This window comes from Cavia porcellus, unplaced genomic scaffold (assembly GCF_034190915.1).
Source record: "Cavia porcellus strain 051 isolate PalLab524CR breed Dunkin Hartley unplaced genomic scaffold, mCavPor4.1 scaffold_25, whole genome shotgun sequence".
NCBI classification, from domain to species: domain Eukaryota; kingdom Metazoa; phylum Chordata; class Mammalia; order Rodentia; family Caviidae; genus Cavia; species Cavia porcellus.
Window position 1 is genome coordinate 525,114 of NW_026947508.1, and position 25,128 is coordinate 550,241.

At 50.2% G+C, this 25,128-nt stretch overlaps 1 protein-coding gene and 1 pseudogene across 1 annotated transcript; both read right to left on the minus strand.

Annotated features, from left to right (window-relative positions):
* Positions 1-13,086: 13,086 nt before the first annotated feature.
* Positions 13,087-15,152, minus strand: Fndc10 (fibronectin type III domain containing 10). The gene has a single exon (XM_063235303.1). The coding sequence runs from the start codon at positions 15,042-15,044 to the stop codon at positions 14,373-14,375; it is 672 nt and encodes a 223-aa protein (XP_063091373.1). The 5' UTR covers positions 15,045-15,152; the 3' UTR covers positions 13,087-14,372.
* A 2,389-nt stretch (positions 15,153-17,541) lies between these two features.
* On the minus strand, positions 17,542-17,660 carry LOC111757074 (5S ribosomal RNA; annotated as a pseudogene).
* Between the last annotated feature and the right edge of the window lie 7,468 nt (positions 17,661-25,128).

Below are 25,128 nucleotides of genomic sequence, written 5' to 3' on the forward strand. Positions count from 1 at the left end.
ACGTCTAACAACGTCACAGCGCCCGCGCCAGCTCCAATAGTGACGCACAAAGTGCTGCGCCGGATCCTACCCTCGCATAGCTCCTGCGCTTTGGGTGTAAAATCTTGGTCTTGCTGGCGTCTCTGCCGGTTACTTACTCCGTTTGCAACCCCGAATCTGTTCTCTCCCTAGACTCGCCTAAACGCCGTTACTGGAGACCCATCGATGGTCTTACAACCGTGCTGTCACTCTAGCAAGAGCCACAACGTCTAAGTGATCTCCCTTCCGCAAGCTCGCTGGACAGTAATCACTGCCTCGGAGAACACTTCAGAATTTACCATTTAAGTAAAGTTGTGAAAATATTAGAAGGGCCGGTGCAGTGGCGCTGTAGTCCTGGCTATGAGGCAGAGCCAAGAGGACTTCTGAGCCTGGAGTTTGAGATTCACCAGGACAACAAAGCAAGATCCGTCTCCAAGAGAAAGGAAGGGTTGGGAGAACCAGAGTAGTGTACTTGCGAAAGGACGAGTGGAAGGGCGAGTTGGCCAGGTCCTTGTATGGATTTGTTTGCAGGCACTGCGACCTGTTTTGGGACTGCGATTGTGATGTTACGATGAAACTAGTCGTCGTATTTATGTTCTCCAGCCATGTCCAGCTGTCAGGAAGTGAGGGGCTGGAGATTTACCTCAACGGCATAAGCGCCTGCCTTGCAAGCGCGTGGTCGTGAGTTCGATCCCTGGTACCGATTAAAAAAAAAAAAAAAAAAAAAGAATAGGAAGTGAGCCGGTGTTGTGCTAAGGGCATACAACAGGAGTGGGAGAGCAGGGAATGGCGATGATTGGAATCGAGGCTGAATAGTGTGAGCCATGAAAGCGGGATGGTGGCCTCGAGAAGACCACGGGTACTACATCGGAGATCGCAGCTGAGTGCAAGAACTGTCAGAAAAGATGGGTGTACTGGCGTTTATTCATAATCCCAGCACTCGGAGGCTGAGGCAGGAGACCCATCACAGGGTCAAGGCCAGCCTGAACTACATGAGGAGACCCTGTGTCAAAAACAATAACAAAAAAAAATCTCTGATGTAACAAATCAGAAAAAAATGCTGATGTAACTGGCTGGGACAGCAAGGATTTACATATATGTGGCCACAGAAATTTGAGGTTCGAGTCCACTGTGACAGAGGAGTCACACAATGATTTTTTAAAAATGAAAGTAGATTAGCCGGGTGCAGTAGCACATGCCTGTAATCCCAGCACTCAGGGCTGAAGCAAGAGCATCGCTGCAACTTTGAGGCCAGCCTAGGCTACAGAGTGAGTTCAAGCCCAGCCTGAACCATGTAGTAAAACTCTGCCTGGAAAAAAGACCCCAAAAGAGGGCTGGGGATTTAGCTCAGTGATGTAAACGACTGCCTGGCAAGAGCAAGGTCACGAGTTCGATCCCCAGTACCAAAAAAAAAAAAGTATATCAGGGCTGGGGATATAGCTCAGTGGCATAAGCACCTGCTTGGCAAGGACAAAGTCCCAAGTTTGAGAATAGTGAGAGAGGACAAGAACAGAAAAGAGATGAAAGCTGAGGTCAGGTGGAGCCCTGTCTCCTAGTGAGTGAGATGTTTGTTTATGCACTCAAAGATGTCAATTTCAGCCCCACTGCCTAGCAACTTGTTTGCCTACTTGGCCTGGGTCCTTTGCCTTCTTGGAGCTGGACCAGTTTGTTTACCTGGCTTGTTTTGAGCTCTGTGTTTTCAGCTCCACAGGTGATCAATCTCCAGCTTCAGAGGCTCCCTATGTGTTGCCAAGGGGACTTTTTGTCTAGGACTTTGCAAACCAAAAATGACCAGGGCTCAGACTACTCCATGTCATACTAAGGTCAACCTATAGGACAAAAGTGAACTTAAACTAGACCTGTGGGGAGTAGAGGAATGGAGGAAGCATAAGTCTGTAGTGTCTTGCTCTCTATCTTATCTATATGATTTATTAAAAGAACAAAGTGAAAAAGAAAAATGTTTTCCAGATAGGAGCAGAAGTTACCCTAGTGGCCACTTGTTATCTAGCTTGTTCCATTTCTGGACCTAATTGTTTACTTGATTCTTTTCTCTCTCTCTCTCTCTTTTTTTTCTTTTGAGAGCATTTCACTGTGCAGTTCAGGCTGACCTTGAACTCACTATATAGTCAAGGCTGGCCTCAAACTCACAGTGATCCTCCTGCCTCAGCCTCTCAAGTGCTGAGATTATGGGCATGTGCCACCACACCCTCAGTGTTCACCTGGTTCTTGTTAACACTTGACCTCAGGCTTCTGCTTACCTGACTAAGATCTGGTCATCCTGACTGTATCTTGGGCCCAGTTCCTCTGTGGCTGCTTCCTATGTTCAGCCTCGCTTGTCTATAGTACTGATAGCTGGGAAACTGAGAGAGGCCATGGAGGTGGCCAGCTCCTGAATATCCTGGGAAAGTGGAACTCAGCACAAAAGTGGAGAAGGCAGGCTTTTTGTTGGAAAGAAAGCCAAGAAACTCAGAATACCGGGTGGCAGGGAATCATTCATAACTGATGGTGAAGTCTCCCATGTTGCGGCTCTTGTGTGTGAGAAGAAAAAGGTTGGAACATGGTGCTAAAAGTCCTTAAAGCTCCCGTGGCACGATCGGGGGTCAGGGTTGTATAACAAACCATGTACACTGTAGGACGTGGGGCTTGAAGGATGAAAGAGGGCAGCTTGACCTCTGCCATGTTTGAAAACCCAGTGTGCAGAGGATAAAACCCATAGAATATATATCAAGCCAGAAGCGCCACCATGGGACACACTGGTACTTAATGGGTAGGAGGATTATGGATGCTCCAAATGCCTTTACACATCTTTTGAATTCTCTTGACATTGTTTATGATGAACATGTATTTTTTTCACATTCACAACAGATAACTGCTATTTCCATGTTTAAGACTAAACCCTTTGTAGATTTCAACAGTGTGTCCTGAGCACACTCACCTGAACTCAGAGGCATTGCAACCTGACCACAACCCTTACCCTTCTCCCTACTGCTGCTCTGGAACTTAAAAGCCACTGCTTAAAAACTGTTTGTCCACTAGGTACACGCCTGTAATCTCAGCACTCAGGAGGCTGAGGCAGGAGTATCGCCATTTGAGGCCAGCCTAGGCTACATAGTGAGACCCTGTCTCAACGAAAACAAAAGACTGCTTGTCCCAGGCCTTTTTCTGTACAAGCTTCTCCCACAGGTCTTTCCTACCTAGGCTGTCACCCTCCTTGCCCAACCAAGTCTTCGTCCCTCACTGTGCAGCACAGATGTCCTGCTGTCCCCTCCTTCACCATCCTCTGTCCTGGCTGGAGTGTCTGGTGTCCAGTGCATGTGGGACACTTGTCCCTGTGGGGCAGACAGGACAGAAGGCAAGATGATGGCTGTCACAGTGCATTGTGCAGTGAGAGCTCACACTGCAAGAATTGGGCAGAATTGGACCTTTTCTTAGTGGTATCTGACTTTGTGGTGTGGGAAACCCCTGCTGAAGTAATAAAAAACATAACTGGTTTTACCAGGGATTTAGCTCAGCGGCATAAGTGCCTGCCTGGCAAGTGCAAGGTCATGAGTTTGATCTCTGGTACCAATATATATATGTAGTTTGGGTTCAATCTCCATCGCCCCACACCAAAAAAAGATACATATAGTTAAAAACTATTGATATCCCAGGGACCCCAGGTAAAGGAGCACCAGTCTCCCCTTCAGGATACCCCACAACCCACAACACATGGCCTTTGCATGGGACAGACAGCAAGGGCTGCCAGGAGGGTAACTTGGTATACTTGACAAACAAAGCAATCGATTCTGTAAAGCTGGAGAGATCCAAATAAGTCGGTCAGTCCAAGGACAACAGTGGTAATTTTTAAATAGTCATGTGAGAAAGTTATTTATAAAAATTGACCAGTTTCTGGACATACATGTAGGTCTGTGAAACACAAGAATATATCTGGCATGGCAGTGTGCCTGTAACCTCAGCACTTGAGAGACTGAAGCAGAATCATTAGACTTTGAGGCCAGCCTGGACTATGTAGGGAGAGCCTAGACCCTGTCCCAACAAAAAGCAAAACAAAGTGCACACACAAAAAAAAGAAACTACAAAATGAGACAGTGAATTCAAGACCAGCCTAGAATACACAGCAAAACCCTATTTCCAAAAAATAAAACTAAAAGAAAAACAGAAGCATAGTGCTGATGAGGGTTATCCTCCAGTCCTTCCTGACGAACACTGGCATGGAGAGTCAGGGAGGGTGACTTGAAAAGATGATAAACCAGCAGCAGAACACAAAAGAACCAAAGAAAGGAGGAGGCAAGCGGCAATTTCTCCCCAGCCCTGACTCCATTCACAGGAGAGTGCCTCAAACCTGCAGACACAGGGTGACCACTGGCGACCCAGAGGCCTCTGCAGAGAAATGCACCCATGAACTGTGCAGTGGGCGCAGAGGACTACAGGGGCTGGTGAATTATCTGAGTTCAGTTAATTGTCCTGGCTAATCTGCCTTTGAGTGAGTTGTCTGAGCTCGACCTCAGAGCAGCTTCAGCCAGCTCTGTCCAGTGGCTCCGGGTCAGGGGGGCCTAGAAAGAGTTTAAATGGGCAGACGCTCAAGGAGCCGAGTTTACGCTGGCAGGAGGCACAGAGTGGTGCAGGCTGAATGAATGGGGCTCCAGCCTCACAGCAGAAACCAGCCTGAACCCCAGTGGAACTAAAGATGCAGGCTGGCTGGGGTCATCCACCCCACGCCCTGCAGGAGAGCTCCGGCTGGCTTGCTGGGTAAATCGGCTGCGATCTGGACTCGGTCTGCCCGTTCTGTCTGCCAGTGATGGCAGAGACGTACCTTGAAGTGGTCTCTCTCTGTCTCTGTCTCTCTCTGTCTCTCTCTCTCTCCTTTTTGAGACAGGGAGTTCAGTCTGGACTCGAACTCACTTTGTAGCCCAGGCTGGCCTCAAACTCACAGTGATCCTCCTGACTCAGCCTTCTGAGAGGTGGGATTACAGGTGTGCACCACCATGCTGAGCTTGTTTTTGTTTTGTTTTGTTTTCATTGATTGTTCTTGATTTTATATGACAGTGAATATAATTTCTAGTGTTTTTTTTGGTCACAGATCTGTTCTGTTCTTGATTTTTTTTAACAGAGTCTCACTATGTAGTTCAGACTGGCTTTGAACTCACTACATAACCCAGGCTGGCCTCCAACTCATGACTGCCCTCCTGTCTCGGCTCCCTAGTGCTGGGATTACAAGCATGTGCCACCATGCCTGGCTCTTTTTTATTTCCTCGTTCTCTTTGCCTCCTGTCTTCTTTACCAGTTTCCCAGTTTGCATAACATTTCTTTGCCCTCCACCCTTGCATCTAGTCTCTTCCTCTTCTATGTCCCTATTTTTCCCCCTAACCCATTTACATTTTCTCTGCTGAAGCTGGGCGTGGTGGCAGGAGAAAGCCAGCCAGGGCGATACAGTGAGTCCAAGGCCAGCTTGAACCTCCAAGCAAGACCCTACCTATCTCAAAACAAAAAATAAATTAAATAACCAAATTTTCTCTGCTGAGGATAAAATTGCCATACTGAGGGCTTATTTACTGTATACAACTTCCTGGTTCCTTTTAGATTTTGTTATGTAAAGGTGGCAAACTTAATTATTACCAGTGTGGCATTCTCTAGGCTGTGTTTGATGCTGCTGTTGTGACTGCCGATGGTACCACTTTAGCCAAGGGGACACAGTGGTTCTAACCAGTGGTCCCTCCTGGGATACCAAGACTGAGATCGGCTAGGGGTCCCAAACAACACCATAGGCCAGCACCAAAGACCAGGGCCCGGCCAAGGAGGCGGCAACTTCTCATCCCCAATAAACCGAAGAGGTGGGAACTTGCAACAGACTCAAAACCCGAAAGCCAGTGACACCTGGAAGACACCTCCGAGAAGCGATCACTTCCAAAGGGCTCTAACTACTAGCGATAAAGCTACTTGCCATAAGCAATTTAATGTATACCCATCAACCCAGGAAGTAAACCAAAATGCAGCAAAAAGAAAAAGCTGAACAGAGCACACACTTGGCCCTAGGGCCCTGTGGACTGATGCACACGGCCCTCTGTGAGCTCCGGGTCCCCAGCCAGCGGGTTTGCATCTCCTCCTGCTGCCAGCTCCACCTGAGCGCTGTGAAATTTTCCTTAATCCCGCTGCAGGGGACTCCTTGCCTGGTGCCCACTGAGCTCCCCGCCACACTACAGGCCCTGGGCTCCCTGTCTGCACAGGACTCCTGGGGCACAGTGCTCTTCCCAAATGACCTCCCTGCCCTCTCAGCGCTTCCCGCAGTTGGGGAGGGCTCAACTCCTGCATGTCCTTTTCCTTGCCTCCACCCCCACCACGAAGTTGATGTTCCTGGAACTGCTCTTCCATGTGTCCTGTGTGGCTTTCAGTGGCTTCCTGTGTAGAGTAACGCTGGTCTTGCTCCATCTTAGCAAGAAGGAGAACTCTGTCAATGTTGAATAGTAAAATGTGGGACACTTCCTACAGATAATGCAGTGCTGCTGTGGAAAAGGTCGATCTGCGGTGTGGCACTGCCCTGGTCAGATCTATGATGGGTGAGCATGTGAACGTGATAGAAGCGCCAAGGAGCGTCAGAGGGGCTGGGGCTTGCAGGTTAGCTTGATGAAGGATGGCTTCGTGGATGTCAGATGCTGGCTTTCACTGGAGAGTGGTTTCCAAGCTGGAACTTTCTAACAAGGAAAGATGGATTCAAAAACGGGTTCTGGCTGGGGGTTTACCTCAGTGGCATAAGCACCTGCCTGCCAAGCACGAGGTCATGAGTTCAATCCCCGGTACCGCAAAAAAAAAAAAAAAAAAAAAAAAAAAAAAAAAAGGATTCTGCTGAGAAAGGCAAGATCTGTGTACCAAAATGTGCCCAGTGCAACTGGGGAGAAACCAGGTCTCCAGAATCTGTCTGGGCAGAGGACAGGCTGGGTGTTGGATTTTCTTGCACAGATGACAACAGCAAAGGCACAGACCGAGGACAGGGCAAACAGGCGATGGGCCTGGAGGATCCCAAGAGGTACGTCCCCTGCACAAACTGACCTTCACAGGCACTAAGAGGGAGGGGGAAAGGGTAGGCTAACTGCTTGCTGCCAAAAGCTACTAAGGAGTGACAGTCCCTTCCTCATTCATTACAAAACAGAGATGTCTGATGTCATGATTTCACAGATCTCATACCCAGAACTCAGAACCGAAAGGCTAACAATGTTTTTGTTGGAGACCGAGTTTAAGTAGAATTGGCTTTACCTGAATGGGTACTTTTTTTGTTCTTCAAGTTTTTTTTATTTTTTATTTTATCTTATTTTATTTTTATCAGTACCAGAGATCGAACTCATGACCGCCTTCTTGCAAGGCAGGTGCTTATGCTGCTGAGCTAAATCCTCAGCCCCTGTTCTTCAAGTTTTGATAATAACTCTAGCTCAATAAATATTTTATTTTCCCTTTCTAATGATATGGCTAGACTTGCCTAGTAATGTCTGGCTTTTCACAAAGCTGGAAAAAGACATCTCAGAACCTACTGAGCTTGGCTTTCAATTCAGGGCTGTAGAATGGGTTACGCAAATGTCTAGACACCCGGAAACCCCCATGCATCTCAGAACCTAGCAACCCCGGTCTCAGGCTGTGGCTAAAGACAAAGAAGCAGCATCTATAGTTCTGGCCTTGACTATGTCAATTTAACTAGAATTCCTGGTACCCGAAGTGCTTCCCTGCTGGGCCTGGTGGGACACAGGGTGGGTTGAGGCAGGGGTAGTGCTCAGAGTTCAGCCTTGGCTATGTAGTTCAAGTCTAACCTGCACCACATAGGCAGATTCTGTCTCTAAAAACAGCAAGCTATTTTTAATTTATTTATTTTTTAAGTGTGGCCTTTTACTTATTGAAAGGCATTCTAGTGTAATGTATGTATTATGCTAAATAAATAATATCTAACACTTTTCATTTTTTTTGTTTGGTACTGGGAATTGAACTCATGACCTCACACTTGCAAGATAGGTGGTATGCCACTGAGCTATATCCCAGCCTCCATATTTTATAGCTGATCTATAAGTTCAGATATTTTAAACAATTGTTTTTGGTTTTCTGAGACAGGGTCTTGCTATGTAGTGCAGGTTAGCCTTGAACTCATTATGTAGCCCTGGGTGGTCATGAACTTAGGGCAGTCCTCCTGCCTCAGCCTCCTGAGAGTGCCAGGATTACAGGCACGTGCCACCATATCCAGCCAGATGCTTTTAAAAGTCAGCATGATACAACAGCAAGTTTTGAATTCTGTACTAAGTCAGACTTAGTTATAATTCAGGATAGTATTTGAACGGCTATTTTATTTTATTTTTTTGTCTTTTTCGTTTTTATCGGTACCAGGGATCGAACTCATGACTGCCTGCTTGCAAGGCAGGCGCTTATGCCACTGAGCTAAATCCCCAGCCCCCGCTATTTTACTTTTTTAAGGTAAAAATGTAATTGTTTCAGTAAAATCATAGCATAACAAAAGTAACAAAATCAGTAATTATATTGTGAGAGAGTAAATGTCTAAGCCCACATCAGAGCTAAAATATCAGTATTTTATTGATAAGCATGTTACTACAATTTGCATTTTATATTTTCGGTGATTATGTACAGAATATTTCCAGTATTACTGGTGATATAACACCAATGTTTCCCACCAGATTTTGTGCGGTGGGTGGCCTTCCTTAACAGTGCTGAGGGTTCACTGGTCTGAGTGTCTGGACAGTGCTGCACTCGTAGCCAGGCTGGGACCTGGACGGTCTCATCAGCAACCAATAAACAAATCTGGGCTTTGCGGGCATTGCTCCTTCCCATTGCAGCCCCTGGGCCTCGATGGTGCATGCCCTGGAGAAAGGCCAGCTGCTCCTCGGGGCCAGCACCTGTCCTCCCCGCTGCTTTTACATGTGCCTTAATAGGTGAATACTGAAACCCAGGCGTACCTGTTTGCTTAAGACTTATGAAGGGACATTATTAAATGAATCACCCACTGAATTTCTATTTGTGTAAATGGCTATTTTAAAACACAAGACTGAGCCAGAGTGGTGACATGTGCTTGTAATCCCAGCACTCAGGAGGTGGCAGCAGGAAGATCTCTGTAAATTCCCAGCTAGCCGGGTCTCCATATAGGAGTTCAGAGCAACGTGCACTCCATAGCAAGATACTGTGTCAACCTGCCCCTTTCAACCTCAAAGAGCACCACAAGACTGAAGCTACTATGGCATGTATGATGCTGGTTCTGCTTTTTGTCAGTTCATTGGAAGGATTAAAGTGGGAAAAGTACAGTATCAGTGCAAATTTCTATGTGACCATGATACTTAATTGAAAACAAAGTCAGATTATGAAGCCCAGCATGGTGGCACATGCCTATAATCCCAGCATTTGGGAGGCTGAGCCAGGAGGATCCCTGTGAGTTCAAGGCCAGCCTGGGTCACATGAGACCCTGTGTTAAAAAAAATCAGATTATGAAAACTGCGATTTCACACAGCATTCAAAGGTGGATTATGTACTATCTACAGATATTAAAAACCTAAATTTAAATGATTAGTTTTTTTGGTCTTTTTTGAGATAGAGTTTCACTATGCAATTCAGTCTGGCTTTGAACTCACTTTGTAGCCCAGGCTGGTCTTGAACTTGCAGCGACAGAACATGAGATTTTATGAACATTTGTATACTCTTTAGGCATGCAAATTATTTTATTGTTTTGTTTTTTGAGACAGGATTCACTATATGCTTCAGACTGGCCTTGAACTCTCACAGGGAAGCCCATGATAGCCTCAGACATCAATTCTCCTGCCCCAGGCTGCCAGGTGTTGGGTTTCCATCATACTTACCCTCTGTGTAAATTCTTTTTTTTTTTTGGTACTGGGGATTGAACTCATGACTATGTGTTTGCAAAGCAGGTGCTTATGCCACTGAGCTAAATCCCTGGCCTGTGTAAATTCTTAAAACCAAAAGTGCATAAAACATGAAGAAAAAATTATAGTCTGACGCTATCAAAATTAAGAATTTTTCTTTCTTTTTTTTTTTTTTTTTTTTTTGTCTTTTTTCATTTTTATCGGTACCAGGGATCGAACTCACGACTGCCTGCTTGCAAGGCAGGCTCTTATGCCGCTGAGCTAAATACCCAGCCCCAAAATTAAGAATTTTTCTGAGCCACAATCTCACCCTATAGTCCAGGCTGACCTTAAATTTACACCCCTGCTTCCTGGGTCTCCTGAGTGTTGGACTTGCAGGCGTGCACTGTCACGTTGGGCCTAAGAATTTTTTTCTTTAGCACTGGGGACTGAACCCAGGGCATTTGCACTGAGCTACATCCCCACCTACCCCCTCCTTTTATTGAGACTGGTTGTCACTAAATTGCCAAGGCTGAGCTCAAATTTTTCATCTTTTTGCCTCCAGAGTAGTGGGATTATAGGTGTGGACTGCTGCTCCTGGCTGTGGTCATTTATTTAAATTTAGGTTTCATTAATTTTTTTTTTTTTTTGAGGTAGGGTCTTGCGAGGTAGCCCAGGCTGTCCTGGAATTCATGACAATTCTCCTGCCTCAACCTCCCAAGTGCTGGGATTACAGGTGTGTGCTACCACCAGGAATTGAACTCAGGACCTCGTGCTTGCCAGGCAGGTGCTGTGCCACTGAGCTACATCCTGGGCCCTGCAGCTGGTTTCATTAAAATTTAAATGCAAATGGGACAGCAGGTGATGGCACACATTCATAGTTACAGCACTGTGGGGGGCTGAGACAAATTCAAACCCAGGCTGTTCAGTTTAGTGGCTTGGCTGATTCTGTCTCAGTAAGTGAGTAAAAAGAGCTCAGGGCATAGCTCAGGGTTAACGTCTTTTGTTCAGTCACCAGTACCAAGAATGACACATTTCTCTGCCACTCTGTCACATCTAAGCTTGATATCCACCATGACTAGAAATGAAGGGGAAAACAGAGTTAATATTTTAAGAGTTACATTTCTGAGGGGCCTAGCAGATTTGTCTTGTCTTCCAACAACAGCAGGTCCCTATTTCCCTTATCTAGCAGGCCAGGACCTGAATATGTTATTTCAAGCACGTAAGCTTGTGTCATTTTAAAATTGCCTTAGTATGCAACACAGATGATGCAGTTTCTCTTAGGCTCCTCAGTAATAGTAACATAAGATGTAACCAATCAGTAACAGCCCAATGCCCCACTTCTGCACTTCCCTATCACAAGCCCCTGTAAGCCACAAACTAGCAGAAATGGACACCTGATAGGTTTGCTCTGAAGTAGACTTGTGTTCTCTGAAAAGGGTTGTGGATGTCCTGTCCCCTGGGAACTGTGAATGCAACTTCATTCCACGTGGAAACTTCTGGGCATTGGAACATGGGGGTGGGAAGGTCCAGCAGGGAGCCCTGTGGCCCTGTACCCTGTGAGGCCCAGAACAGGGCACACAGGGCCCTGCTCATATGCAGAGGACTGAACATCTGTGGCTTGTCTTGGCTACCTATAGCAGTGATTAGGTTTGGGGCTCGGCAGGGCGGCCAGGATTCCAGTTTGGCGATGGAAATGGTTAGATGCCCCTGAGGGATTGCAATGGAAACAGCACCAGCTACAACAAATTCCTCTGCGCCTGGGTAGCCTGCTGCTGGCTCCTGCTAGTGTATTTTTTGTATTTTGTTTTTCTAAATTTTATGTTTATTTTAATTTAAAGACGGGGTTTCACTATGTAGTTCAGGCTGGCCTCAAACTCTTAGTGATCCTCTTGCCTCAGCTTCCTGAGTGCTGGGATTACAGGCGTGTGCCACCACATCTGGCTTTGTTAATTTTAGATGAGGAAATTGAAGAAAGGGAGGCTGCCTGGGGCATGTGGGTGTATGTGGTGTGTGATGCTGGGGGTCGACCCAGAGCCTGCACCTGTAGGACGAGCAGTTTACCACCAGCTGCAGCCTGGCGCATTAGCGATACCCTAACCCTAAGGCAGCACCAGTGACAGCAAGCACTTCACCCACTTCTCCTCCACGTGGGGAAAGCACAAGTGTGAGAACAAGGCCTGCAGAGCCTCCAATGTCACCTCCAGAGCGGGAGGAAGCCAGGAGGCGCCACAGGAGTGGGAGATCACCCACCTCCAGATGGGGCCCGACAGAGGAGCTGACCTGGGGGGTGGGGAGGGACAGGGACAGAGCCATGAGGGGGAAGGCAGCCGGAGAGGGGGAGGACAAGTCCGAGGCAGCCCCTGGAGGTTGTGGGTGAGGCTCAGAGGCTGCCCAGGTTGGGGAGGGGCCAGGTGCCCCTGGAAGACAGCAGGCCAGCACTGGGTGTCCACCTGGGGGGCATGATTTGTGGGAAGGATTGCGAGTTGCCCCCCCATGGAGGCGGCTTGCTTTTTCTCTAGGGGCTGGGTTGCCCCAAGCAGATTCCGGTTCTGAGAAGCCCGCCTGGATCAGCCCGAGTTCCTGGGAGGATCTGCTGCTGAGGTGCCTTGCACTGAGAGCCCCCACTTGTGCTTCCCTAACACACTGCACAGGTGGCCTATGTCTCCCTCCAACAGCTCAGAACCCAGAGCCGGCCCGCCCCAGCTGAGCTGCTGGACATGTCACGGCGCCCCCACTCCTGGGGATGAGTCACTGTCCCTGCTGCTCTGCCTGTACCCTGCACGCTGTAGCCTCAAGTCATCATCTCCAGGGTGTCTCAAGGACAGCCCAGGTAGGCAGAGGCCCAAGTGGGCTCAAGGGCAATGGGGACAGCGGTTCAGTGCAGACACCTTCAGGAGCACAGGCTCAAACTCTGCCCACCTGCTACACCACAGCACCTCCAGGCCAGGCCCTAGGCCCGGAGACGCCCCCTCCCAAGCCACCTAACTGCTGCCTGTCAGGAGCCAAGCCGATCACTGGGAGGGAGCTATTTCTAATTGCATCTAGAGCTGCCTCCCACCCCCACCAGCCCAGGAAGAGACTTTCCCAAGGTCAGGACGGAGAGACGCAAGGAGACGCCTGCCTGTCTATGGGACTGCAAGGATACAGGCCTGGTGTTTCTACCCCACCAGGGATCTTCCCTCCCCCACAGCCTTCTCACCCGTCCCAAATAAACACACGAGACCGTGTCTCTGGTCTGGGAATGATGGACATTTAGACACGGGTGCCACACCTGACCAGCGCCGCATGGGGAGTGGGCAGAGCGAGGACAGAGGTAGGGTGTAGGTGCTTCAGGGGCACAAGCCAGGGCTCAGGGCTTCCAGATGTGGGGGATCAGCCACAGGGACTAGGACTTGCCAGTGTGAAGTCCAGGTGGCAGCCCCAGGGCTCCCGGGAGTGGCAGGCTGCACTGCTCTGTGTCAGACGTTGCTAAGTGCTCAGGCCTGCAAGGAGTGGGCAGGCCAGCCTCTATCCCTGGTGGCTGGCAGCAGCACTGCTGGGGTCAGATCCTGGACTCCCAAACCAAGAGCTGGGAATGAGGGTGTGGACAGTGTGGCTGGTCGTGGAGTGGCCACTGAGGTTTCCTGGGTTGGTTGAGGCTCAGGAAACAGACCATAGATGGTCCAATTGAGCAAGAGAGGCAGCTCTCCTGCTCTCAGATTCCGATGCCGGCCTCCTAAATGTTCGCCCACTTCCCACAAAGATCCCAATGGAGGTGGAAAACTCAAAAGCAAAGGGGGAGCCAGCCTTCCTGCAGTGGGGGCATCACTGCTGGATGCAGCAGCTGGACTCTGGGCCTGGGGCCTGGCCTGCTAAATCACGGCTCTCAGCTTGTCCACACCCACGGAAGACAAGCCAAGCCTGCAGACCCTGCCCCAGGTGCCTACCAAGCTGGGACAGGGCGTGCCCAGGGGACTCAGTCAGAGCATGCAAAGGCCTCATCGTGGCAGAGCCCCTAGAATAGCAGAGGGGTGGTGCGTGGCTCTTGCAGCGGCTGAGATACTAAGGCACAAAGCTAACTTAAGCCCACTGGGGTAAGATGGGGAGAAAGACAAGCTCCAAGGAGTTGAGCCCCCAACCTTCAAAGCACAAGTGACCAAGCAATGGCCACAGCCGGTCTTCTGACAACTTGGCACAGGCAGTTCAAGGAGATGATCCAGGTGCCAACGGCTCTCGAAGAAAGGGGCTGTGGGTCCTGGCGGCCCCTACAAAGGCATTTGGAGAGTGGAGAGCGATCGGACTCGACTGGCTTGCCTGCCCAGCCCCAAGGGCCAGTGTGGAGCCTGAGTCTGGGAGGCAGACTCCCGGCCAGGAAGGTCTCCAGAGGATGCCAAGGTCCCTGCATGAGCCAGCCGACCCCACTCCCACCCCATGCATCTCCATCAGGTCCTCCGGGCATCTCCAAGAAGGGGCGGGGTGGGGAAAGACCAGGCTCAGCGCTTCAGGGTCCAGGGTCTCTGCGCCCAGAAGAGCGCTTCAGGCCTGCCTGCGCAGGCCAGGGCGCCGCGGCGCGGGGTGCATGAGGTTCTCGGTGATGTAGGCCACCAGCAGGCAGATGACCACCAGCATGACGCAGATGGAGCCGCCCACCGCCGTCATGGCCACCACGATCTCGCGCATGGCGGCCGGCTCGGCGGTGAACTCCACGCACTCGGCGGGCTCCGGGGCGGCGGCGGCGGGCTCAGCGCGCGGCGGCAGCGGCTGCAGGCACAGGCGATAGCGCACGCCGTCGTGCACGAAGGGCAGCAGGTAGTCGCGGCAGGCGGCGCCGAGCAGCACGCGCTCGCACGGGAAGCGCGTGTGGGCGCCGCGCCACGAGCAGTTGAGCGCGAAGGCGCGCGCGCGGCGCGGCGGCCCGGCCGGGCGGCGCCACTGCAGGAGCACGCTGCGGTTGCGCAGTACGCTGGCGCGCAGCGAGCCGCCGGCCGAGGCGCGCGCAGCGCAGTCGGGCGCCCGGCAGCGGAAGCCGCGCGCGGGGCTGCGGAAGCACAGGCGTCCGCCGCCCGCCTCGGGGCCCTCGGGCAGCACCTTGTAGGGGCACCAGGGCGCGTCGGCCGCGGGCTCCCAGCCGGGCGGCGTCGGGGCGGCCTTGGCGGCGGCGGGTGGCGCACAGGCGGCCAGGAGCAGCAGGAGCGGCGGGGCGCGCATCCTGCGACGGGCACGGGGCGGGCGCACGGGGCGCAGCGGTGGTCACGCTGCCCGCGCTCGCCCCGCGCCGCGCCCTCCGCCGCCGCCACTGCGGCCGCCGATCGGACCCGCCCCGCGCCCCACGCGCGCTCGGACCCGCGGCGAGGCGGAGCCGCCCGCGTTCCGCCTCCTTAACCCTCGCAGGCCCGGGCAGTGGAGACGGCGGGATCCCCTGGTGTCTCCGCGGACACCAGCCCAGACCCGCTGCCCGAGCCGAGCAGTGGGAGCCCCTGGCCTGAGTCCTGCGTGGGGACAGCCGTTCGCTCCACACGAGGGAGGGGCAGCCTCTGTGGGGACTGGCTTCTCCAGCGCAGATGGCCCCTGGACGGTTCGGGCTGGACGGAAAGCCCACCGGGTGCAATGCAGGGCAAGGAGGCCTGGTTGCAGGCGCTTCTCAGTCCTCAACCTGCGGTGTTGTACTCAGGACGCCCCTCCAGGGCCTGGGGACATCTCCGTGGGACTGTGACCTCCATAGAGACGAAGCCCAGGCCGAGTAGGGGATCCCTGCAAAGGGGCCACATTGTGCTGAACCGGAAGGCAGGCAAGGCAGGGTCTTTGCCCGCTGCTCTCTTCCAGAGACCTTACCTGGAGAGATGAGGTGGGCTGCAGGCTGCACGGAGTCCTTGGTCTCTGGCGAGGGAGCAGCCATACCCCTTCTACCCATGCCCTCAGAAACTCCTGGTCAACCTGGAAAACCCAAGTCAGCCCCAGACTAAAGGGACTTGGCCAAGTCTGGGGGCCCAGTCCCCGAGGTTTTTTTTTTTTTTTTTTTTTTTTTTTTTTTTTTTTGGTACCAGGATCGAACTCAGGACCTCATGCTTGCCAGGCAGGCGCTTGTACCACTGACCTAAACCCCCAACCCTTAGTCCCTAAGTTTTTAGAGCACCTTGACCCCATACCAGGTCTGTCCAGTTGGTGAGGACCCTTGGGCAGGAACTGTGGAGAGCTCGCCACCTAGTGGGGATTGGAGATACAGCTTTAGGGGGACACTGTCCTTGCCTCCCGGGCTCCCCGACCTGTCCCTTAGGCTCTGACTCCTGCCCCAGCTGTGAAGGGACCCAGGAGCTCCCCCAGGGAAACAGACAGTGACTGAGACTCCACGAAAGGCCCAGGCACCTGCAGGCCTGCTGCCCCTGGGCGCCAGTGGTGGCTGGAGCGGACTGAGGTGGTGGCATGGTGGCAGCATTCTGTGGCATGTCTGGTCCCCCTCAGCGGCCAGCCCACCTCAGGGGAGAAGAGTGAGACGGACCTAGGTGGCACTGCTAACAGAGGGGGCTGAGCAGGGGAAGCCTGGTCAGACCAGCTGGAGGGCTCCCAGGACATCCTCCTTGTGCCCTGAGCCTCTGCGGAAGCAGAAGGCTCTCCAGAGGGGTGGGGCTCCCGGCGTCCAGGGTGCAAGGTGTGACTGTAGCCATAGAGCTGGGGGCTAGGCTGGTCCCATACTCCCAGCCTCCGCCTTGTGCCTCCGTGCCCCGGGAGCCCGTGAGGCCCTCTGAGCGGACTCTGAACTGCGGTGAGGAGCCCACCCGTCCATGGCTGCAGGCCCTGCTGGCCTCATGCTGGACTCGGCTACAGCCCGCGGACACAGACTCGGCCCTGGGACTGCAGGGAACGAGGCGGCCAGTGAGGAAAGTTGGAGGCCACTGTGCCTGGGAGGAAAGCACTGCCCCTGGTCGCTTTGGGCATGGGGAGCTGCTGGAGGGCAGTACTGGCCCTAGCAGTGTAGGGGAGGAGGTAGCCTGGGATCCATGCAGCACCTTCCCTGGTGCCTGGGTGGGGGAGCTGCTGCACACAGAAGGTGTGTTTCACAGTGCCTCGCTGTTGCATTTAAGAATAGTTATTATTTAATTTATTTGTTTTGTTTTTTGTCTTTTGGAGACAAGGTCTCACTATATAGTTTAGGCTGGCCTTGAACTCCCTGTGTAGCTTAGGCTGGCTTGAACTTGCAGTGAGTGACCCTCCTGCCTCAGCCTCCTGAGTGCTGACATTATAGGCATGGGATACCATGCCTGATTCAAGAATGGCTCTTATTTTTTATTTTTTCAAATCCATTTTATTCAAACATAAAAAGAAAGTGAAAAAAACTACCAAAAATATTTATTTTTTTCAAATCCATTTCATTCAAACGTAAAAAGAAAAGGGAAAAAACTACAGAAAATTTTTATTTTTCAAAATTTTAAAATACATCAATTAGAGGGTGACAATGGTACATACATCACACATTATCCCCAAATCATTCACCCAGTGTACATCTGCCTTCAACTGTCCAAAGAACACCAGCACAAATCTTTCTCTTCAGTGAACTCAGAGAAATTAGTAGTATAACTATCTTAACTATTTTTATGTACATATAGATACACATATACATGTTTTTTCTTTCATTTTATCACTAATGAAACAATATGTTTACACGTGTGTTTTATTTATTTCACTATGTTCTCTCTCTCTCTTTTTTTAAAGCCTATAGCACCCGGTATTCCCAGGCGATCTCCCATCCAAATACTAACCAAGCCCGACCCTTCTTAGCTTCCAAGATCAGACGAGATCGGGCGCATTCAGGGTAGCATGGCTGTAGCACTGTTCTCAAGGTGCATCCATTTATGTATAAAAGTGTCTAGTTTATCATCCTTTATGGCTGAGTAGCACTTCATTATATGAAAATACCACATCTTTTTTATCCATTCCTCAGTTAAGGTTGTTTCCAAGGTCTGTCTATTATAACCTGTGCTGCTATAAACATAGATGCACATGTATCACTAGACGTGTAACTTGGTGGTATCGTGCTTGCTCAGCAAGGCCCTGGGTGCAATCCCCAGTACCTCAAAGATGCCATCAAGATGCCCTGCCACATCTCCATCTCAACCGGTGTCTGGGAGGAGCGCTGGCCCCAACCCCTACAGGCGCATATATCAAATGTGATATGATTTTTTAAATTCTTTTGGAAGATACTCAGAAGAGGAATAGCTGGGTCGAATGGAACCTCCAATTCTAGCTTCTTTTTTTTTTTTTTGTCTTTTTCATTTTTATCGGTACCAGGGATCGAACTCACAACTGCCTGCTTGTAAGGGAGGCACTTATGCCGCTGAGCTAAATCCCCAGCCCCCCAATTCTAGCTTTTTGAGAATCTCCACACTGATTTCCACAGTGGCGGCACCAGACTGCACTCCCACCAACAGTGGAGAAAGGTTCCTTTTTCTCCACAGCCCCTCTAGCATCGGTTAGTGGTTGATTTCTTGACACTAGCCATTCTTTCTGGGGAGGGCTGGGATCTGTGCTGTTTTAATTTGCATCTCTGGGATGACCGGGTTGGTGAACATTTTTTCCACATATTTATTTGCTGTTTGTATTTCTTCATCTGAGAAGTGTGTATTCATCTCAGATGCCCATTTTTGGATTTGATCTTTAAATCTCAGAGGACTGAGTTTTTTTAGTTCTGTTCTTGATAGTAATCCTTCATCTGAGGTACAGCTGGCAAACATTTTCTCCCATGTTGTGGTTTGTCTCTTCACTCTGTTGGTGGTTTCTCTTGCTGTGCAAAAGCTTTTTAGTAGAGTAAGATCCCAGTTGTTGATTCTTTGTGATAGTTCCTGAGCAATCTGGGTTTTGTTCATAAAGTCTTTGCCTACACAAATGTCGTCAAGAGTTTTACCTATGCTATCTTCCAGCAGATTCAATGTTTCTGTTTTAATATTAAGATCTTTGATCCATTCTGATTTTAGCTTAGTGCATGATGAAAGATGTAAGTCGTTTTAATCTTCAGCATGTGCAGAGCCAGTTTTTCCAGCACCATTTATTGAAGAGGCTATCTTTCTTCCAGTGAATGTGTTTGGCACCTTTGACAAAGATAAGGTGGCTTAGTGTGTCTGCAGTTTCTGCATCTAACTCCTGAATCCTTTAGCACTTCATAATAGATCCTCCAGGAGCACTGGTACTATGTTTAAAAACAGAGTTTTGGGCTGGGGATTTAGCTCAGTGGCATAAGTACCTGCCTGGCAAGTGTGCAGTTGCGAGTTTAATCCCTAGTACCATATATATATATATATATATATATATATATATATATATAGTTTTTATTTTATTAGTAAGTGTTTGCAATACAGAGTGATTACATGCATCGTGGGGAGTGGGGCTCTCAGTGTTTAACATGATAGTTTATGGCTGCAATGTAGCAAGACCGTTTTCTCTGGCATACAGAAAACCTTTGGCTTTAGGCAAGGTGAGTGTGCCTGTAGACAGGGCTCTGCAGGGTAAAGCAATGGGCCTTACTTCAAAGGTTTGTTTGGGTCCCCAGTCCTGCTGCTGGCTGTGCAGCTGCTACCCCCAGCTCCTGTCTACTGTCTGCAGAGCTGCTGTGCTTGTTGAATGGCTAAATATGCAGAATTCACCACTTGTCATTTTACAAACGTTGGGGCCCTGCGAGACAGGGAAAAAGGGAGAGCAGCTAGAACTTGCAAGGCCCAGTTCGGCTCAGCTGCGCCTCCTTCCTCCCTGGTCCGGCCCTGTCCGGGGCTCAGTGTCTTCCTGCGTGGACCTCTCCTTCCCTTTTCAGGCAGCATCAGCTCAGTCGTGATTTTAAAATGCCTTCTGCATTTTACCCAGAATTTTCATTGCTTCCAGGGGTTTTAAAAATTATCTACCTTAGCCGGGGTGGCATTGCACCCCTATAATCCCAAGCACTCCAGAGGCCGAGGCAGGAGGATCGCTGTGAGTTCGAGGCCACCTGGGACTACACTGTGAGTTCCAGGACAGTGTGAACTCCATACCGAGACGTTGAATCACCAAAACAACACACATTACCCGTCTGCCACGTTGCTGAAAAGGCCCAGGAATACACTGCCGTCCGGGTGTGTGGGAGCCGCCCCTCCGCTGCAGGGCGCTGAGTCCTGTCCCACCGCAGGCGGCGGGGCGCCTCAGTGCACCCGGGGCAGGGCTGTGCAGTCGGCCAGCGCGGGGCGCGCCCCTCGGGCCTGGCACCTGATGTGCGGGTGATAGGAAGACACGTGCACGCCCCGCCCGTGTGAGCCGCGCTCGGGTCCTGGACGAGCCTTGGTTTAATAATCTCTGCTGCGACAATTCCGATGCCGCCAGCGCTCCGCGCGCTACCAGGGCGCCGAACTGCGGAAGGCGCACATGCGCTTCTCCAGGTCGCGGAGCTTCGCCGCGGCGCCACCTGCCGGACACATGACGCATCACACCGGATGGGCTCTTTCGCGGGGTCCCGGGCGCCTGTGGGATTTGGGGCCAGCGCTCCTCCCGGACACCGGTCGAGATGTGGCAGGGCATCTTGATGGCTTTTGAGGTGCTGGGGATTGCACCCAGGGCCTTGCCGAGAAAGCACGCTACCACCAAGTTACACGTCCAGCCCTTTTTATTATTATTATTTTTGAGCTAGGGTCTCCATCTAGTTCAGGCAGGATTTGAATTTCCCATGAGCCCACAGTGGCCTCAAACTCCCAATGATCTTCCCCTTGCCTCAGCCTGCAGGGTGCTGGGATTAAAGGCGGCCACACTATGTCTGGTCCCAGCCTTTTTATGTTTCCTTGTAAATTGTGAGACAGGGTCTTACTAAATTGCCCAGGCAGAGGTTAAATTTGAGATCCTCTTGCCTCAGCCTCACGTGTGCTGGGATTACAGGCATGAGCCGTCATGCCCAGCAAGATGGATGAATTCTGGAAAATGTGTCACCACCTCCCTTAAGACACAATCCTTCCAGCCGCAGCATTTTGAGTAACTTCCTGGGAAGACCTCCCGCCACTGCCCCACTTCGATTGCTGTGGCTTGGTCTGGTCTGAAGCTTCCTATAAAAGGACATATCTTGCATGCTCTGCTGTGTCTGGCTGGTTGCTTAGCACAGTGACTTACATTCCTCTGTGTTGTTGTACATTCCAGTAAGCCCTCCTTTTTAATGCTAAGGGTAAGAATGCTTTGTATGTTCCCCTGCTGGACTTGATTGGTTTCAGTGACTGCGAATAAACTGCTGGGAACACCCACGTGCATATACTTACATGGCTGTTTTCTGTTATCCTGGGGAAGTACTTGGGTGCATTGGAGTTCCTGGGACAAAAGGATGCATGATTAACAGTGTAAAAATCTGCCAGCAGCTGATGCGGCACATGTCTGTGCTCCCGGCTGCTGTCGAGGCTGAGGCAGGAGGAATGCAAGTTTGGCTCAAGTGCAAGCAATTTAGCAACACTTTGCCTCTGAGTGAGAACTGGAAGGGCGGCTACTGTGAGCACTGCTCTGTAGTGTGTTGCCTGGCGGGCAGGCCGACTTGGGACCCTTGCGGCAGCTGCGGTGATGCCACTGTTGGCCCTGCTCTGCTGCACAGGCAGCTGCCGACCCAAGGGGCCCAGCCCTGCCAATCACGGGACAAGCTTCTCTCTCTGAAGGGTCTGAGTTGTGGATTCAGAGCAAGCATGAGTCCAGGTCACACGGAGATCAAGGGCCGAGGGTGCAAAGCTGCAGAGAGGAGCAAGGGCGGCAGGGCCAGGCGGGAGGGGGGCACCCAGTGTCCCCTGGGAGCCCAGGAGGGGGCACCTGTGCTGACCACAGGGGCCAGGAGGAGGTGTGAACTGTATAGGTGGACTGTCAGGGACGGAGCCCTGCTGTGTTGCGGTGAGGTCCACCGTGTATGAAATGGATGTAGAGGCAGCCCTGGGCTGTGGGAACCCATCAGAGCTGCTTCTGAGGGTTGAACCAGGCTACATGCCCAGCCTCTTTTATTTTATTTTATTTTAAAATGTTTTAATTTTGAGACAGATCTCTTTAAGTGTCAGTAAGTCCTACAATGCACACACAGGCCTCAAAGTTTAGATCCTCCTGCCTCAGCCTCCCAGAGTGCTAAGATCACAGGTATGTGCCACCACACCCAGCTAAGGGGTTTTATTTATAAAACCATGTCTAAAAGCTAAATATAGGGACAATTTTATTTTCTTCTCCAAGTTGCATGCTTTCTTTTCTTTTTTTTTTTTTTTTGTTTTTGTTGAGATAAAGTCTCACTATATAGTCCAGGCTGGCCTTGAACTCACAGCAACCCTCCTGCATCAGCCTCCTGAATGCTAGGGTTGTAGGCATGGCCATGGCCAGCACTATTCCTTTCTCTGATTGGCATGGCTGTCACTGGAACAGCAGCGGTAAAGCACAGACTGTGTTCCACAGCACTGTTTTGCCACCGAGAATGAAGAGCTGCAGGCTGTTTGCAGCGACCCAGTTCCCTGCACGAACAGGTTGCCTTCTTGCAGCGGTAGCTCAGCCCTGCATGGACCAGTGTCACCCCGCCTTCTCAAGGGGCCCGAGGCGGGGGGGGGGGGCACCCGCTGTTCTTGAACCCTCGGGCTGTGTGTTGAGGCAACATTCCTACCTCCAAGGCTTCTCAAGTGAGTGTCAGTCCATGTCCTCCTGGGAGGGGACACTGTGGTGTCCCCACCAGCTCTGCTTGGCCACCACACTGGGCAGGCAACCCAGCTCTGCTTGGCTGTGCCCTCCTGTGAGTCTCCTTTGTGGTGCTGGGGACTGATTCCTGGGCCTTCACAGCAAGCTGTATCTCCAGCCCTCTGAACTTCTTCGAGCCTCTTGATTCCAGTATTTACATTCCTTCTGTGGATCTGGACGAGACAGGGTCATAATAACCTTAAGCTTCTTGAGACAATTACAAGGGAACTGGCTCCAGGCACTGTTTCAGAATCAGGTCCCGAGCAGGGAAAAGTTGGCAGCATGACGGCCAGCCATCCTGATAACTTTAACTGAGCCACTGACTGTCCAGCAGAATCTTCCAACTATCTGTCCAAAGTGTAGACGACGGTATCATTGGGCCACTTGATGTAAATTCAGAACTTCCAGCAGGGCCTGTGCAGCAGCCCTGCCCAAAAGTAGGGGTGTGACAACTCCCGGAGATGGCCGGCCCTGCTTGGCCCGGCAGGCTCCTGATGGTTGAGGGTAATACGGTCCTGATTTGTGGTTTGCTGATTCCTGTTTACAAAATGCTGTTACAAAAGACAACTTCAAATAACCAATACGGCAACAACTGACCTTTAAAGCTTCTAAAACTCAACATTTGGCTTTCACTAGCTGGTGACAGGCTGGCTCCAGTGTATCACTATCTCCCTATGGCTTTGCATAAATTCTCAAACTCCATTGTTTTTCAAAACCGTTAATGGGGGGGACGACTGGGGATTTAGCTCAGCGGCATAAGCGCCTGTCTTGCAAGCAGGCAGTTGTGAGTTTGATCCCCGGTACCAATAAAAAGGAAAAAGTCAAAAAACAAAAAACAAAAAACCTGTTACTACAGTGGTACTTGTTTCAAATTCAAGATTAATGTAACTATGTTTATTTAGGTCTTTTCTGCTTTCTTAAGTCAATTTTAGTTTTCAATACACTGTCACTTACACAGCTTGCTAAATTTCTTGAGATTGTCTCCAGAAGAAACTGTAAACTTACATACTTTGGAGGAAACTGAGAAACAGCTTAGAGCAAGACTAGGGAAAAACAAACCAACAGAAATCCGCTGGCCCTCTACAGATTTTAAAGGGTTATTTAATAAATCTGCTGCTTTCTGCTCCTCTCACTGCTTCTTGCAAGCCCCAGGCAGGGGAGGGGCACCAAAGCCTCCACTGAGCCTGGAGTTTGGCCCAGACAAGGAAGGTAAAGAAACAGGTTTGGTCTAGTCAAAACCAAATCTCCTTAGGTTATTGTATCGCTCAATTAGTTATCCTTCCCTTGACAAAAATGGGAAAACCTGTAACTAAACAAAGGTTGCCTAAGGATTTTGGGTCTTCTGATACTCATGACAGAGGTGGGACACGGCTCTGGCCTGCCCGAGCCACCCTGGTTTTTCCCACCACCTGTGCACATGCTTTATGAATCAAAAGTTTGCACTGCCCTGGTGCTCAGACCCCAACATCAGCGGGCCTCCAGCCCAGAGCAGGAGTACCACCTGCCTGGCACAGGAGAGCCCAAGGTACCCAAATATAAAATGTAGTGGTTTCCACTTTCTTTATACCTTAGCACAAAAATTCTTTATAATCTTCAGGTCTAAAACTAAACTAAATGTGCTCACAATTTAAATTTCAAAAACAAGAGGGAGAGTTCAGCCCATAATAGATTTCACTTGGCAGTATATATCACCATTTAAAATATATAAATCCTAGCCCCGTGTGGTGGCTCACGCACTCGGGAGGCTAAAGTGGGAGGATCTTCGCGAGTTCAAGACCAGCCTGGGCTATAAAGTGAGCTCAAGGCCAGCCTGAACTGCATAGTGAGACCCTGTCTCAAAAAGACAAAAAAAAAATGTATATTTAAATCCTAATAAAGATGTAACTACCTCAGCAGATAGATAATATAATCAAATAAATCAAATCTAAAAGGAGTCTGTTGGAATGATCTTCATATTGGATAATAAAAGCACTCAGTCAAGTGCTAATGTGGGGTCGAGGGTTTGCTTGTGTTTTTCCAGGAAGAGCTAAATGACCTATCTGGGTGTGCTGTCCTGCTGTATCATGGGCCCAAACCCAAGAAAGGAGTTGATTCCATCTCTCAAGAAGCAGATGCTCAGTCCTGTGACAATGATGCCTTGGAGACCAGGCCACAACCCATAGAAAAGGGTGAAGCTAGAACCAACTTTAATTAACCCAAGATGCCCAGGAGATGGTAACCAAAAATAAAAAAGGTCCAAATAGATGATAGAAGGGCACGCTAAGTCCTATGACAAAAATATGTTAATTATAGGTAAGATTTTATCTTTTTCAAATTCTTTGATAAGAGATCTCTGCTAACTGACCTACAACAAATATGAGTAGTCTATTTAACATTCCAAATTCTACAAGTGTAAGAATTTTGTGTAGTTCAATTGGGCTAAAATATATTTGAATACACTGATTGTGAAAGAGGTTTCTAAGTGTCTGTGTATCTGTTTGTCCAGTTTGTTAAGCTGTTGCTGGAAGTCGCTGAGCTAGTGATTGCTCACACTCGTGGAGCCAAGAGTACAAGTGCCCCGTGCAGGAGTGTGCAAGGGGCGTGGGGTGCCTGAGAAACTCCCTGAAGACATGGG

Bases quoted from the DNA above. Each gene is read 5' to 3' on its own strand.
- Fndc10 (XM_063235303.1), bottom strand. From the start codon at position 15,044: ATGCGCGCCCCGCCGCTCCTGCTGCTCCTGGCCGCCTGTGCGCCACCC.